The sequence below is a fragment of the Lagopus muta genome, chromosome 4 (genome assembly GCF_023343835.1).
Source record: "Lagopus muta isolate bLagMut1 chromosome 4, bLagMut1 primary, whole genome shotgun sequence".
NCBI lineage: Eukaryota > Metazoa > Chordata > Aves > Galliformes > Phasianidae > Lagopus > Lagopus muta.
Window position 1 is genome coordinate 49,573,252 of NC_064436.1, and position 15,228 is coordinate 49,588,479.

Below are 15,228 nucleotides of genomic sequence, written 5' to 3' on the forward strand. Positions count from 1 at the left end.
GCAGCTGAATATCACTGGTTATTCAGCTAAGGCAGCTTTGGCTGATAAGCTGACATAGACAACAGCTGTTTGACTGTTTGACTTGGTGGCTGTGTAGTTAACAAAGCAGTGTATTTAAATATACAATTCCTTGAAGCTTGCTGTGAAACACATCAAGAATACCTTCCAAACAGTGAGCATGACTGGGATGATCAAGTGTTACCAGCTTCTGCTGAAAAGTATAGCTGTGCAGAGATTATGCAGTAATGTGAACATGCCCTGAGGTGCTCTGTTTACACTTTTCATAGTCTAAACAAAATGTTGCCAAGTGCTTATAAATAAAAGTGAAGTGGATCTGTTTTTTTCTATACTGCTTTACTATATGAGTGAGCATATGAGCTCACTCAATTAGCCTGCATCAGGACTATTGTAAGGCTTCCAGGGAATACCTGAGCAGTGCTCCTGCTGTTGTTACTCTTCTAGAAGTGCTTGTGTCTCCTGTGGGTCTGGGAGCTGGTAAAGGTTTCCAGGATCCTGGGGTGAATGCATGCTTTCCTTCACTCTCATGTTCCTATCTTCACTCTACTGTAAATCCTGTTCAGAGATGGGCATCTAGGTTGTACTTGCACTGTGTCTTCCCTGCATGAAACACTCCAGCACTCATTGTCAAGATAGGCTGAAGGGGAAAAGTTACAAGCTTTACCAAATACTCCCTGAAAAAACAAAAACAAACCAAAAGAGTGGGAATCACGTTTGCCGTAACTGTATTTTTCCTTTTGAGCTTTCCAAATTAGCTGTATGTCTGGGACCTCCATCACGACTATGCATCCCTAATGCATCTGTCCTTGGGAAGATGTTTTAGTCTCATTCTTTAGGCTGCTATGTCTAATTTCTTCTTGAATCTCTGTTTTTTTTCTTGAATCCAGGAGAGGGAAAGGCAGATGAGAGGAATTAGGCTGTGCATCCTTGTGAGCTGTAGTTCATGGTTGAAACCAAGCAATGATACATTCTCACTTAAACCTGAGGAGTCATTAGTATTTATGAAGCTCTCAGGCTAAGGGCTGTATAAATGAGTAAGTCCTGTTATGTATAGGCACAAAGCTTGTGGGATAGCTTTCAAGCTATACAGTCATAGTACAGTGGAGACATGAACAGATTGTGGCAAATAGCTTTCAATCCTGAAAGAGATCTTTGCAATAGCTCTCTGTGCAGATGCAAGCAATTTGGCAGCAATTGTTCCAAACCAGTGGTTTGTTTCAAAAGCCCAAGGCAGAAATTATAGAGTAAATCCTTTCTACATTATTATGTTGCCTTAAATTTAGTTCCAGCAAAGGTATTTTTTTGCTGATGCGATCACAGTGACTGCCTGTTTGTCAGATTTCTGTGTGATTCTTCTGTGGTTCCATCCTTGAGCCAACATGAGGTCTGTGAGACTCCCAGGAGTTAAAAGGCAAAAATAAACAGATTGAGCCTGGAGAAGCTTCTAGAGACATTTTCAGACATAGATCAAAACAATTCTGGGCCTTCTGTCTATTGCTTCATGCCCTTTCTTTTCAGCTGTATCATGATGAACTTAAGGTTGAGTTGGATGTCCTCTTCTCCAGGCTCCATTTTGTGTTACTTGCTGCCTTTGATTCCTCATTTCCAGACCTTGATATGAAGAAACTCATTGTACTCCCACCCATTTGCTCATTCCCTGGATTTCGTCTTCCTTTTGGAAGCACAGCTGGGAATGTTGTCATAGACAGATTCTTAAGTTGCAAGGTTGTGGAATAACTGATGAAATGTGTGTGGTTTTGTTTTGGGAAATGTCAGGGCTGTGGTTCAGCCTGTGTCACAGCAATGTCATGTGTTGTGCTTGTGCTGTTGCAACCAGCTGGAAGTTATCAGGAACACCCTGCATTGATTCTTCCCGAGAACACTTTGTTTCTTCAACTCTTGGTATCAGATCTTTTGTAGATATTTGGAGCCAAGTCAAAACAGGAGCACTAGCTGAAGTACAGCACTCCCTCACTCAGATTTTTGTGTTATTAGCTCTAAATTCTTACTTTCGGTTGTTAGCACCATTAAAAAAGTGGAAAGTTTCCTGCCAGGACTGGAACGAGTGCTTTCAGATTTACACTCCTACATATGAGAGGAAATGAGCACCACTTCAGAGAGCATTTGGGCACTCTGCTTGATGGCTGTTCTCCATCAGGATACCTGCTGTGATGTAAAGCACGCATCAGTCTGATCACTTTTCCCTTCATTTCAGTGAGTGTATTGGAGTGCATTTTCCAATGGCAGTATCAGTGGTTCATCCAGTCCAAGGAAGCTCTACAGCTGCTGCTGGGCTACTCTGATGGCTAGTGGCCCTTCAAAGTCATCCTATCACAGAATCACAGAATCACAGAATCACAGAATCACCCGGGTTGGAAGGGACCCCAAGGATCATGTAGTTCCAACCCCCCTGCCTAGCAGGGCCACCAACATACATATTCAGATCAGGTTGCCCAGGACCCCGTCCAACCTGGCCTTAAACACGTCCAAGGACGGGGCATCCACAACCTCCCTGGGCAGCCCGTTCCAGGGAAGGAAATCCTGTGGAAGGAAATTAGGGGCCGCCACCTGAGTTTAATCTCTGTGTTCAAGCAATTTCCAGACGTTCTGATCTGGAATTACCACATTCATATTTTGATTACTATTATTTTCAATGCTCTACTAGTTTGTAATGTTAACAGTCAGAGATGACTGTCTGAAATGTTGTCTACCCTACTTCCAAATTTTTATGTAATTTAAAGTGAATCTGTGACTCATCTTGAGTTGTACTCCTCCAGGGGAGTCACAGCAGCCTGACCTAATGGCATGAAATGTCTGCCAGCTCTTCCCTCCCTTTTCTGGTAATTCCGTTCTCCCTTCCTCCACTCGAATCCTTTTTAGATCTCTTCAGTTTCCTTGTCCCTGCCTTTGATTTTGTCAGCGTGCATGGATTATCTGCTGAAGGTCCCTCAGGCTCTTTGTCTTCCTCGATGATCCATCTACAAAATACTTCTCTTCATATGGTTTCATGCATTTCTTTCACAGAACAGGCAAGGCTAAAAACACTGTGGAAGGGTGTAAATCAGAGAGTGTATTTTTGCCTTTCCACATTGAAGAAGTTAAATGGTTAAAAGCTGAGCATCCAAGAGGAAATAGTATTGCCATGAGATGGCAGACTAAAAGCATCACAGAGATTCTACTTTCGCAGTAAAAGAAATGCAGTCTTTCTTCTTTTTTCTCTAGAGTGCAACCTCACTTTGAAAAATAGCACTTTAAGAGGAGAACTAATCTCTTGTGAGGAGTACTTAACAAGGCATTTGCTTATTTTAATTCTTGAGATTTCAGCTGCATGATCATGATGGGGTTGACCTTCCGTCTGTAGAAATTATTTTTTCCAAATTCATCATTTTAGTAGCTTTGACTGCCATACAGTAGAAAATTAAATGAGGTGGCTACATAAGGTTTTTTTTGCCTTCTGGTCTTTCTCTGAGAGAAGGCTAGCTTGTATGGCCTACTGTTGTGCATGTCAGTCTCTGTTTCTATAGGTGAAAGCAAGCCAAACAATTGTATCTTGCACATGGAACAACAGTTCTGACTCACTGTAGTAATTATCTCCTATGAGTGGTAATCCCAGTCTCAGAGCAGCCCCTCATAAAGCTTTCTCCTCCACAGAGATAACTGTAAAAAATTGCAAGGGATGAAAACTGTTCCCAGGCTTCATTCAGAGTTACTGGGTAGATAGGCAGACTCAGTCCAAGGGATCAGAAACAATGAAAATAAAGATCTTGGGCTGGATTTGGTGGTCTATGATTAGCCAGGTTAGAGACTATAAGCTTCACTTCCCCGTGACACAGCTTACAAGGGGGAAATGTGTTGCAGCATTCCATAGCAGTTGGTGCCTCGCAGGAACTGAAAATTAAGAACTAGATTTTACTGTAATCAAAATGGATGGCAGGGGCATTCATCTGTGAGATCAGGACAGACAGTTTCCTAGTCATCTGGAAGTCCTAGAAAATATCACCCAGAGGTACTCTTAAAAGCAACCCTTAGTCTTAAAGAAATCAAAAGACCATCCCAAAATTACCTGCAAAATATCAATTGTAATTAAAACCACTTTGTGAACTCTCACAACATTTTTTCTACCCATAGATGATGGGTAGATGGATAAATTCCATCCTACTTGGTTTCAGCTTCACTCGGCTGTTCTTTATCCATTAGCTGGTCTCATCTGATTATTTTATGACCTCTGTGATGGAACTTTTCTTAGTGAAAGATTCACAACATACTATTTTTCGCAGTAGCTGTAACAGCTTCTTGTTTGTTCTTTTGATTTCTGTTGCAAAGCTTGGAAAAGTGAGACACCCCATCTGTGTGAGACTTTGCTTATCCTCACCTCTTTATGTCAAGAGATCAAAGAAGCAGATTCTGAAATATCTCACATCCTTATTAAAACATATGGTCATTTGTAAATGAAGTGGCTTTAACAGTACTTGAATAGTATAAATAGTCTAGTAGCTGTTTTCATATCTAGCATGCTTTGAGTAGGTAGTACAGGGCCAACTGTGTTAGATCAGCTGTTGCCTTAGTCTAGAACACATTTTGGTGCATTTGGCTCAATGCACACTGTATTACAAAACAGGCTGGGTAGAAATTGTGTCTTATAGGAATGCCTGTGGTTTCCCACTGTGGTTCCTTTTACTGCTTTCCATGACCTGTAGTGTCAATTGTATGTGAAATCAAGTCTAGCACATCACCTGAATTTTCATTCAGGTACATAGCAAAGCAGGCACCTCAAGCTGTCATGTGTGCTGCTGAAGGTGGTCTCAGGGCAGCTGCTAATGTTGTCTGGAAGCTTGAAAGTAAAGCGGTTATTCATCTCATACAAAATTGTGTGCTGCTTTGCTGGCCTTCATATATAATGAAGGTCATCCAAGATTTAAAATACTGTTAAATCATGTTATATATGCTTTCTGAGTCAGTCTTGTGTTAGAATTTAATGAATTAAAGGCTGTAACATTCTCATTCATTATCTTTGCACTGCTCCTCGTATATAGCACCTTTTATGGATTCAGACCTCCAAGAGAATTTTTCAGTGTGTATTATGTCAGTAAAGGACATCAGTACAACAGCCCCAGTGTTCATTCAGAGAGCGCTGTGTGCAGAGTAGCTGTAAGCTTCCCCACAGTGCCCTGCTTCTCTGTTTGAGCTGTGTTATGAGAAAACTGCTTTCAGAGAAGAGCCTCTGGTAACAGTGGTACCTGGTATCACAGTGATGATTCTTCAGGAGCAGCAATTGCCTGCAAGGAAATGACTGACTTCAGCAGTTCACTGTGTATGAGTTGTCTAACAAATGTTAAATAATAGCAGCTCCCAACAAGTAGTGCATCCAGCCTTGACTCCAAAATGAGATGGTTCAAGGAGATGATGAAACAAGTGAAAAATCTGATGGATGCAAGTGTTCTCATGTGTTAAAGGTTTTAGCTGGAATAGTAAAATAGAGTAGACCTTCCTGTTCTGAAGGTTATTCGTTACAGCTTTGTGTTAATTGCTTTTGCAAACAGTTAACACTTAAAATCAATAGTAGATTTTCTTGTGGTTTCAGAAAGTGCATTCTCAGGAAGCGAGAAAAGAAAATTAGCTTTTTACAGTACTAAACAAAGTGCTTTGATTCATGTGATTTTATGGACTAGAATTTTAGTTGCTTTATTGTCAGCATGAAGGGGAAGCTTCTGATGAAGATGCTGATGGAATGAAGATGCTAATCTTGAGAATCAAGTTGAATTCTATGCTGTGTCACAGATTTCATGTGTGGTGGTCAAACCACAAGATCTAACAGGGTTTAATAGTGTTGGTCTGCTGTGTGAATACTGTTAGGTCACCGAAGTACAGCACAGCTGAAGTTGGCATGGACCTCTGGGTCCACCTGGACCAAACCCTGCTCAAGCAGGGACACCCAGAGCAGAGTGCCCAAGCACATGTCCGGATGGCTTTTGAGTATCTACAGGGATGGAGACTTCACAGCCTCTCTCTGAGAAGCTTGTGCCAGCACTCAGTGACCTTCACAGTTGTTTCCTGATGTTCAGCCGCCTGTGTTCCAGTTTGTGCCCATTGCCTCTTCTCCTGTCACTGAGTACCACTGAAAGGAGCCTTGCTCTGTCCTCTTTGCACTCTCACTTCAGGTATTTGTACTGATTGGTGACATACCCTGGAGACTTCTCTTCTCTAGCGAATGGTCCTACTTGGGGCTCTGCCCAATCATCCAGATAATTAATGAAGATGTTAAGTCCTTAAATACTAGTGTAAATAGACCCATGTAAGTACCATAAGTCATAGTTAGTTATCTGTACATTGGTTCACACTTCACCTGACAACGTTAGCGATGAATTGATTATTTTAAATTGTGTTTCAGAAGGGAAAAGTTGATATTTTCAAATGTGCAAATATTTGCAAGACCTTCTTGATCCAAAAACACTAATCAACAGTCTAGGGGGATATTCTCAGTTTTATTTCCATGTGATTGTGTCTCAACATCTTAGTTAATATAAACTAAGAAATATTTGTAGAAACTCTTGAGCATTTCAGTGAAGTCTTATGAAACAGATTCTCTCTTTTCAAAGAGATAAGAAATGTGTTTTTTAGAAGTCTAACACTAACGAAGGATTACTTGCCTTAAAGACAAAGGAAGAATTAATCAGAAAATTCTATTGAAAAATATTTTCCTTAGATTTTTTGTTTTGTTTTGTTCGTTTTTTCATTCTGAGGAAAGAACTGCTGTCACTCTGTTTTATAACTTGAGTTTTCCTTGTATGTAGTGCCAGGACCAAATTTCTCTGGTGACAATGTCGTCAGCTTTGCCATGGTAGTGATGGCCTGGGTTGTGATTGCATTCGTCTTGTTCTTGCTGAGACCTAGTAATCTGAGAAATTCCAGCACAGCCGGAAAGCCCACCAGCCCACATAATGTGAGTGACTGTAGTAGTTTAACTATATTTGGTTTTAATACTGACCGTGTTATAGTCTTTCTCTTTTTCCTTTAAAATGGTCTTTGTGTATTTTCTTCTCCATTTTCTTGGAACTTAAAATAAGTAATATCAGAGTTCATGTAGAATTGTGAAGGCCAGCTGTGAGGTCTGCCATGAAATGGAGCAGATATAGTTGCCCGAGATTTGGTTACAGTGTTCTCTGGACACTGTCTCTGGTTGGAACTGCACCCTGCCTTCTTATGTGACAATTTTAGAGAAGTAAAGAAAGTCACATCATAAAATTTGGGAAGGTGACCTTCATCCTAGATGTAGGATATTGGAAAAAATCACTGTTGGTGGAGGAAACGTTGTCTGTATGTTCATATACCTGGAGACTGAAATAGGTAACGAAAGACCTTAAAGCACAATGTAACTTTCCTGGGGTTTTGTTTTCAATTGCTCAATTCTTCCCTGTGAGACACTGTTCCTAATCCTCTGTGTGCTCTTTTTTCTTTTCCTGTGTCCTACCCCTAGAGACAAGAACCACCAGCCCCACCACTGGACTAGAGCTTTCAGTATCAGAGAAGTTCAGCAGCTAAAACCTTGCACGACCAAATGAACGAAGTGACCAGATTACTGCAAAACTCCCTTCAATACTGTTGTTTTCTCATTTATATAGTGCAGAATTACCACTCAGCAGTTATGTTCATGAACTACTTCTAGCTACTTCAGTTTTGCTTTTTATGTTACTACAGTTCCTAGTAGATTATAATTTGAATAATGATGAGGCATTGCAGGGTTTTTTGGTTGTTATCATAACTGCGGACATTCCACTCAGTGTCTTTCTGTTACAGCAATCTTAATTTCTTTGCAGTGGTTTCTGATATTCATTGAAAGAAAATTAAAATCCCTGTACATCTATACTAATGGAAATTATTACTGATCTTTCTTCGGATAAATCCATATTTTTTCTCCAGTATACTTTTAAGAGTTGTATTATGGTCGCAACTGTTATTTTACAGATGTGGTGAAAAGCAAAGAGATTATTTTGTATTTGCCCTGGTCCTTGGACCACTAACATAATTTTCAGGGCTGTTGGCCAAAGCACGAATTTTCCACTAGAATTAAATAATGTGCATGTGTGTGTGCACGCAAAGAAGTGAATGTGATAATTGCCACTGTCAAAGCCTAGACGTATGTGTTGAGAGCTGTACAAAAAACAGGATACCACCAAAAATTAATTTAATCATGTTCTTTAGTAAATGATATATCTTATTCAATATGTTGTCAAAAATGTATATTCCAAAACCAGATTTGTTTACTTACTGAATTTATGAGAAGAAAAATCTAAGTGAGAAGAACTTGGCAGAGTTTTCTGTCCTTCTTTAGCCTTTTAATAATCAGTATCTTAAGTTTTTATCCATAGCATAACGTATATTGAGCAGGATGAATTCGTACCAAGAGGTTACCAATTTCTGGTATACAAAACATTCTGGATGTTCAGGTTTTTTCACCTGTATGTAATCAGCAATTCCTAACATTTCATCCTCACTACTGGCTGTAATTGTAGAATAACAAAATTGCAGGTGACTCCGTATGGCATGTCTTTCCCTCTAATACTTGTGTGTATGTGTGGTGTGATTCTGCGTGTGTATGTGTGGCTGTGTGCCTACAGGTGCACATCTCCCATCGTAGCAAATGGGAAGGAATTTTTTATGTACATTAATTTAAGAGCATTTTAAAGATGTACAGAAAAGCAACACTGTATATTTTTCTTGATCAATATGAAAAAATGATGAGAATAACATAAAGAACACGTTTATGTTACCAACACAAAGCTTCTTTCCATGACGGTCAGTAGAGCAGACAAATGGGGATTCAAGGCCTTACTCTAGAAACCTTATTTTTCTTGAGGACTTTAGTTGTGGAGCTGAAGGGACTAACTGTTCATATGCATAAAGGTTTGTATTAATGGGCTCTCACAAAAATCTCACTTCAGATCCCATGGTTGGTAGACGCAGGTTTTTCCTCCTCAGGGCAAACGATGGGCCAGCTGAGCCTCCTCGCAAAGGAGCAGCGCAGACCTGAAGAACAGCCTCTGTAACTTTATGTAACTGCCCTTTAAATTTCTGTGGAGTAGTGTGCTCCCAAGCACCGGAGTACTTGTTAAAAATCCAAACAAGTAAATTCTCTCAGTGACAGAGATGCAGTGCTGTGTAAAGCAATGGAGTTGCAGCAGAGAAACGGAGAGTTTGTCCTGTTGCGTGTAAAGGTGTCCAGGCCACAAACACTGTGTAAAAATGCCACTGGGACTGTGCTTGCTCTTTGCCTTCCTAGTATGTTTATATTTTGGATGCTATTTGGAACAGAAGAAGTAGTACAGAATCATTTTGTTGAATTAGAAAGAAGTATGCATTATCAGCTACACTGACCTTTTCTCCAAGAATTTTTAGCCAGAATCCTTCACCGCTAGATGCAGAAAACAGCTTTCCAATTGATTTAAAAAAACAAACAAACCAGAAAACAAACAAACAAAAAAAAGCAAACAACTACTGAAACAGGCTTCATTTCAGCCAGAGCAAGCCACTCCTCATCCTGCTGGAGGCTGGTGAGATTTATAGCAGATGCTCCTCATTCATGAGCATCATTATTGCTTTTCTTAAATGTCCATGGATGTATTTATGAACCTCACTGTGTGCTCCCAACTCTGGTGGTCTTGGCAAACAAACTTTTGGTTCAGAGTAGTGCTGTGTTTTACTTTTAAATGAATTGTCTTTGCTTGAAATTCCTCTGAGTAATTGTCCCAGTGATTTTATGTCTGTATGCTTTCCTCATATAAATTGCTATTTTAAATTTTCTATGTAGAAGAAGAACATTGGAAATATTTTATTGTGAAATATTTTACTAAAGAGCCAGGCCACTATCCCAAATCAGAAGGTATGCCTTTAAATTCTGATATTTTCTCTAACGTAACCTCCAAATCACCACTCTTAATTAAAAAATGACTAATGATAGGACTGTTTTGCCACTCTTATTCATGTTAAGTAGTGCCTTACTCATCTGGTAGTTGCACTGAAGTCTGTGGAACTACTCTGAGATAATGTACTAGTAGCAGCTTTAGTAAGAGTGGCAGAAATCTGGCCTTTAGTGATGTAGTTTGCAATGGCATAACCGTATTATCTTGGTTCCAGGTGCTTATGGTAAATTTTGAAAAGAAAGGCAGAAGAGATAAGTGGGATGCAAAGCTTCAGGTATGATTAATTCTGCAATAAGGGTTTTAAGCTCAGTTAGTAAGAGACACAAGTTGTAGCAACTTGGAAAACGTGGAGGAAAGTTTACAATTATACCTTCGCTTAGAACTTTGTTAAAACAATAGTATTTTTAGAGTCTGCTTAACATAATTATTATACTCTAAAATGAGAAATTGTATGTATTCATGTATTGTCTGCAGATCACTTAACCTTGTAATGTTCACTATTGAAAAAGGAAGAGTGATGATGTGATGTATCTAATGTAAATTGGTGGTTTAAAATGTCTGAATTATGCCAAACAAAAAATCATCTGTGCCATTTGCGGTTTCCTAGTAATCTTTTACTGAGTACTCGGATTGGGATAAAGGGCTTGTACTATGCACTTTTTATTGACTTAACAAAATAAATAGCAATCATTAGTAACCTTTTGTCTTGGTCTGATAGACTTTGTATAAGATGTAGGACTACACCAACCCATTAATTTCTAAATTTGAAATAATCTAAAAATAAATATCTCGTAAAATAGAATGGCATGTGTATAACTTTAAAAATGTAAGCTGTAACTTTTCAAACAACCCTGTGCCTTCTGTATGTATCTCAAGCAAGTCAGAATGAAGAATGAAGGTGATTTTAGACAGCCCTGCTTCTGCAGGAAGAGCTTTGATGTCTGGTACGTATGTGGTTTTCAGAAGAACATCATAGAATCTTTTGAATTGGAAGGGACTTTCACAGGTCATCTAGTTCTGCAATGAACATGGATACCTGCAGCTCCATCAGGGTGTTCAGAGCTCTGTCCAGCTGGCCTTGGATGTCTCCAGGGATGGGGCATCCACCATCTCTCTGGGCAAGTTCTTCCAGTACCCTTACTTACTAAGTTCTTCTCACTATCCTTGCTGTGAGAAACTTATATCTTAAATTCAATCAAAATCTTCCTTCTTTTAGTCTGAAACAATTTCCTCTTTTCCTATCACAACAGACCCTGCTAAAGGATCTGTCCTCTTCTTCCTTGTAGCCACTCCTTTAGGTAATGAAAGGCTACTCTCAGGTCTCCCCTGAGCCTTCTCTTCTCCAGGTTGAACAGCCCCGGTTCTTTCAGCCTGTCCTCGTAGGAGAGCTGTTCCATCCCTTGGATCATTTTTGTGGCGCTCCTCTGGATGTGCTCTAGTAGGTCCACATCTCTCCTGTTCTGAGGATTCCATATCTGGACACAGTACTCTAGGTGAGGCCTCACCAGTGCAGAGTAAAGGGGAACCAAAAAAAAAAAGGAAAGAAAAAAAAACAACAGAGTATTTACTAAGTAGTGGATACAGTAGATAAGGCCTTCAGCTATAATCAGCTATAATGGGAGGAAATATGAACAATTTCTGTGTGTATGGAAATATTTAAAGAATCTAATTAGAGGAAAGTCATATACTGGAAAGCAAAGCTTTGTTGTGCAAGAAATAAAAGCATAGTGTTTGAAAAGACATTCTCAGTTTTCAGAATAATCTTCCTTTGATTTTTATAGATTATTTTAAGCCTGAATGACTTTGGGGTTTTATTTATATTGCTATATTGTCTTTCAGTCCAGCTGAAGTTGTCCAGATGTATGAAAAGGTTCGTGGACCCTGACCAAAAACTTGCTGCATTTTAGAACAAATTATAATTGCAGTTTGAGGGTGCTGGTTGTCACTAACAAAAGCATCGCATGAGATTAACCATGAACTGTTAGGCCTGTGAAGAGTCAAGCCCAACAGCAAAGTCAAGGTTCTGGTGAGCTGCAGAGGTAGAGGTGAGTAGAGTGCATGCATACGAGCATGCTGAGCAGAACCAGGTCCTCTGCCTCGCAATGACTCGATGCTGTGCCACCGTGCCCAGTCATGTTGCAGCTGGCTCTGAATACATGTGGGAGAAAAGGCACTCAGCCACGTGTCCTCTTTACAGTGTACAAAACTGCCATATGGTTTTTGTGATGCAACTGCATGAGCCTTTTCCAGAGGAGTGTACAGGCCCAATCCTACATGCCCTGTGTAATCTGTTCAGCTGCATCTCCTTCCTTCCTCTCAGCATTACACAGCACAAAGCATGATTCAGGCACAGGTCCAGTAGGTCTGTGGACAAGTCCTCCAGGAGTGCCTGCAGCTCAGACCACACAGTACACATGGGACAGCCCCTGGGCTGGGCTGTGAGCAACAGTGCCAGGCGGACAATGGCCTGTGTCAGATGTCAGTGTACCAAGCTGCTTGCACAAACAGCTGGTTTTGGTTAATGATCAGCTCAAATCTTAACCTGACTTTATGCACTCACTAGATGGACACGAAACTTCCTTCATGCCTAGGGCTCTTCGCTTATCCTTTACCTCACCTTCACTACCAAGGTGCTGACCTGGAGGCTGCACTGTCACGCACTCATTTTCTCTTCCCCCCCCCCCCCCCCCCCCCAATCCTACAAGTTCTTCATAAATTGCAATCTCTCTGGTGTCATGTAACACTTTGTATACAGAGGTGAAGGATGGTTCCTCTGCTGAGCACCAACATTCGGATCACCTCAGGTCCGCAGCTGCCAGGGAGGCAGGGACGTGGCCTCCAGCCCGCTGCGCCATTCCTCACACAGACAGAGCACACAGCCGGCGCTCACACTGCTACGTGCTCTGGCCGCTGAGCTGTTACATTAAAACAACATCAACACTTGCATTGGCCAAGTTTTTTGAATGAAGCACTCTGAAAGCTTTGGCTCACATCCAGCTCGGTTCTGCTGGGGTTGTATTTCAAGTGCATGTCGAAGATCAGGTCTCTGAGAGCATGTAGCATAGGGACTGCTCGTTTTAAGGAAGGGTGAGTGGGTATGAGACGGGTAACTGAGTTAGGCCTGGAGAGATGGTGGCAGATCTCAACATACACAGAAGATGTACCTCTGGGGACCTAGAGAAATGCATTGTCAAAACTTGCATACCTTTCCATTTTATGTTCACCTCCCAGCACTGGGTTATTGACTGCTTCATGAACACTATCTGATGTGTAGCTGTATCCTAAAACTCACAACTACCTGTAAAAATACCTCTTCTCCTCAAGCAGGTGTGTATGAATCATGGTAGTCACCTCACTATCCTGGTGCCTCTGTGAAGTACAGTGCAGGCTCAGCAGCACCAGGATCTGAGCAGAGGATCTGGCAGCATGGATGTGTGAGCAATGCTCTTCTAAGTATAGATTAGTTAAATTATTATGCAAATGATGGTCTTTAAAATGTATGCAGGAAGGGATTCATTAGTACTATCAGTAGCTTTCTCAATTTTGATTCAAAGGAAAAAAAAAAAGACGACGAATCTTATGGGTAGACTTGTGACTCAGTTTGCAGGAAGCTTGCTTACTTAGGATGGTGGCAGTCCTTCACTGACACTGTTGTTTAGCTGAATGGAAGCCCTGCCAAAATACCTCTCAGCAACCAGCTAAGGGAACATTTTAGTTTAAATCTTGCATCACATACATATTAAACTCATCAGTTAGAAAGCCAAATATGGCTACTCTGAACATCTGTTTTGAAACCCTGTATGGCACAGGATTTACCTTTCTTATTTCTTTTTTGCACTAAATATATATATATATATATCTTTTAGAAAAACTTTCTAGAGGTGGACAATCCCTGAACTTTTTCAATGCTTTTTTATCTTCACTATTAGAGTGTCCTGAACTGGAATTTGTCAAGCTTCAGGTTTTATACATTATGTTTTACTAATTGAAAGGAATGATTGTTGAATTTCTCACAAGAAGAGGCCATTGCAGACCTTCATTTTCTCTCACCTGGCTTTTAAGCATTGTGTCCCAGAAGGGAATATAGCCATAAGCTGGGTGCAGCACTTCCCGCATGGCAGGAAGGAAAGGCTGTCAGACGTCTGGACTGGCCTGTGTGCTGGAGGAGGGAGCCATGGGATCTAGTTATCAAGCAATGCTAAATTAAAACACACACGAAACCTCATTTCTCATGTTCAGTTACTACTCCTGATGCAAAAGAACTCACAACTCACACCAGGCCTTCAAAAAATGGAGCAGAATTCACACATATTTTACAATGTGGCCAGCAGAAGCCTCATCTGTTCTCCTGTTGCCTGGAGGTGTGCTTGCCTAGCAGTGAGCTCTGGCAGAAAGTTCAAAGGTGCACCCCGAAGCCTAACAGAAGCCTTATTGCTTCTGTGCTGTGTTGTAAAACACTCTGTGTTCTTGTAAACAAAAAAATTAAACACGCAGAGTCATTTAGAAGTTAGATTATTCAGTAACGAAACATGATCTGCGCAGTTCTCATTCTGGTGACTTCAAACCCTATATTTTTTTCCTCCCGCAGTACCCTAACAAAAATCACAGTGGATGTTCTGAGGAAGCACCAAAAGCAGCATCTTTCTGGGGATGATCTAGAGCAGTTCTGGCAAAGGGAATTCAAGGTCAAAGTCTCCAGCAGGGAGCAGGGCAGTGTGGGCTATCAGGAAGGTCCTTTGCTCCATAGACAACACGCTTAATGTGCAGACAAGATGAAGCCTGGTCTAATACAAATTTGTGCGTTTGTGGCTATTTTGAGACCTAAGGAGACAGACTGAGTTTATGAAGACAATGGAATACATAAGGCCGTAAGACTGACTCAGTAGGGGGAACTCACCTTGCTTTGCATAGGCTCTATGTTCCCTGGGAAAAAAAAAAAAAAAAAAAAAGGATGTGATCAAAATTGAGACACCTGTGCAAATCATCAGTGAGACAAGGCATTACTTGTTTCCACTTCAGGATAAATGCAGTGAACCTGACACCTTTTTAGGGAGCCCTGGCTAACCGCACTGACTCAGCAGTGTGCCATGCTGGGGCCAACACCTGCGTTGGTTCTTTCAGCTGAAATGTGTATGTTCCATGGCACCATTGCCAAGGGACAGGGAGCTGGGATGTGTTCCAGCTTACATGGGCACAGGGCCTTCCAGGGAGAGAAATGGTACCAAAGGAAAGTATAAAAGACAAGCAACAGTTCTGATCTCTTCTTAACATACTTTAATAGCCATGGGTGAAA

At 40.9% G+C, this 15,228-nt stretch overlaps 2 protein-coding genes across 2 annotated transcripts in view; both read left to right on the top strand.

The window, feature by feature from the left end:
- Positions 1-9,475, top strand: part of SMIM14 (small integral membrane protein 14) — a 39,212-nt gene extending 29,737 nt beyond the window's left edge. Inside the window, exons 4-5 of the mRNA XM_048942456.1 lie at positions 6,810-6,958; positions 7,493-9,475. Coding sequence (XP_048798413.1) covers positions 6,810-6,958; positions 7,493-7,525 — 182 coding nt within the window. The 3' untranslated portion in view covers positions 7,526-9,475. The remainder of the gene's footprint in view (positions 1-6,809; positions 6,959-7,492) is intronic.
- Positions 1-15,228, top strand: part of RPL9 (ribosomal protein L9) — a 93,515-nt gene that overhangs the window by 43,573 nt on the left and 34,714 nt on the right. The window lies entirely within an intron of this gene.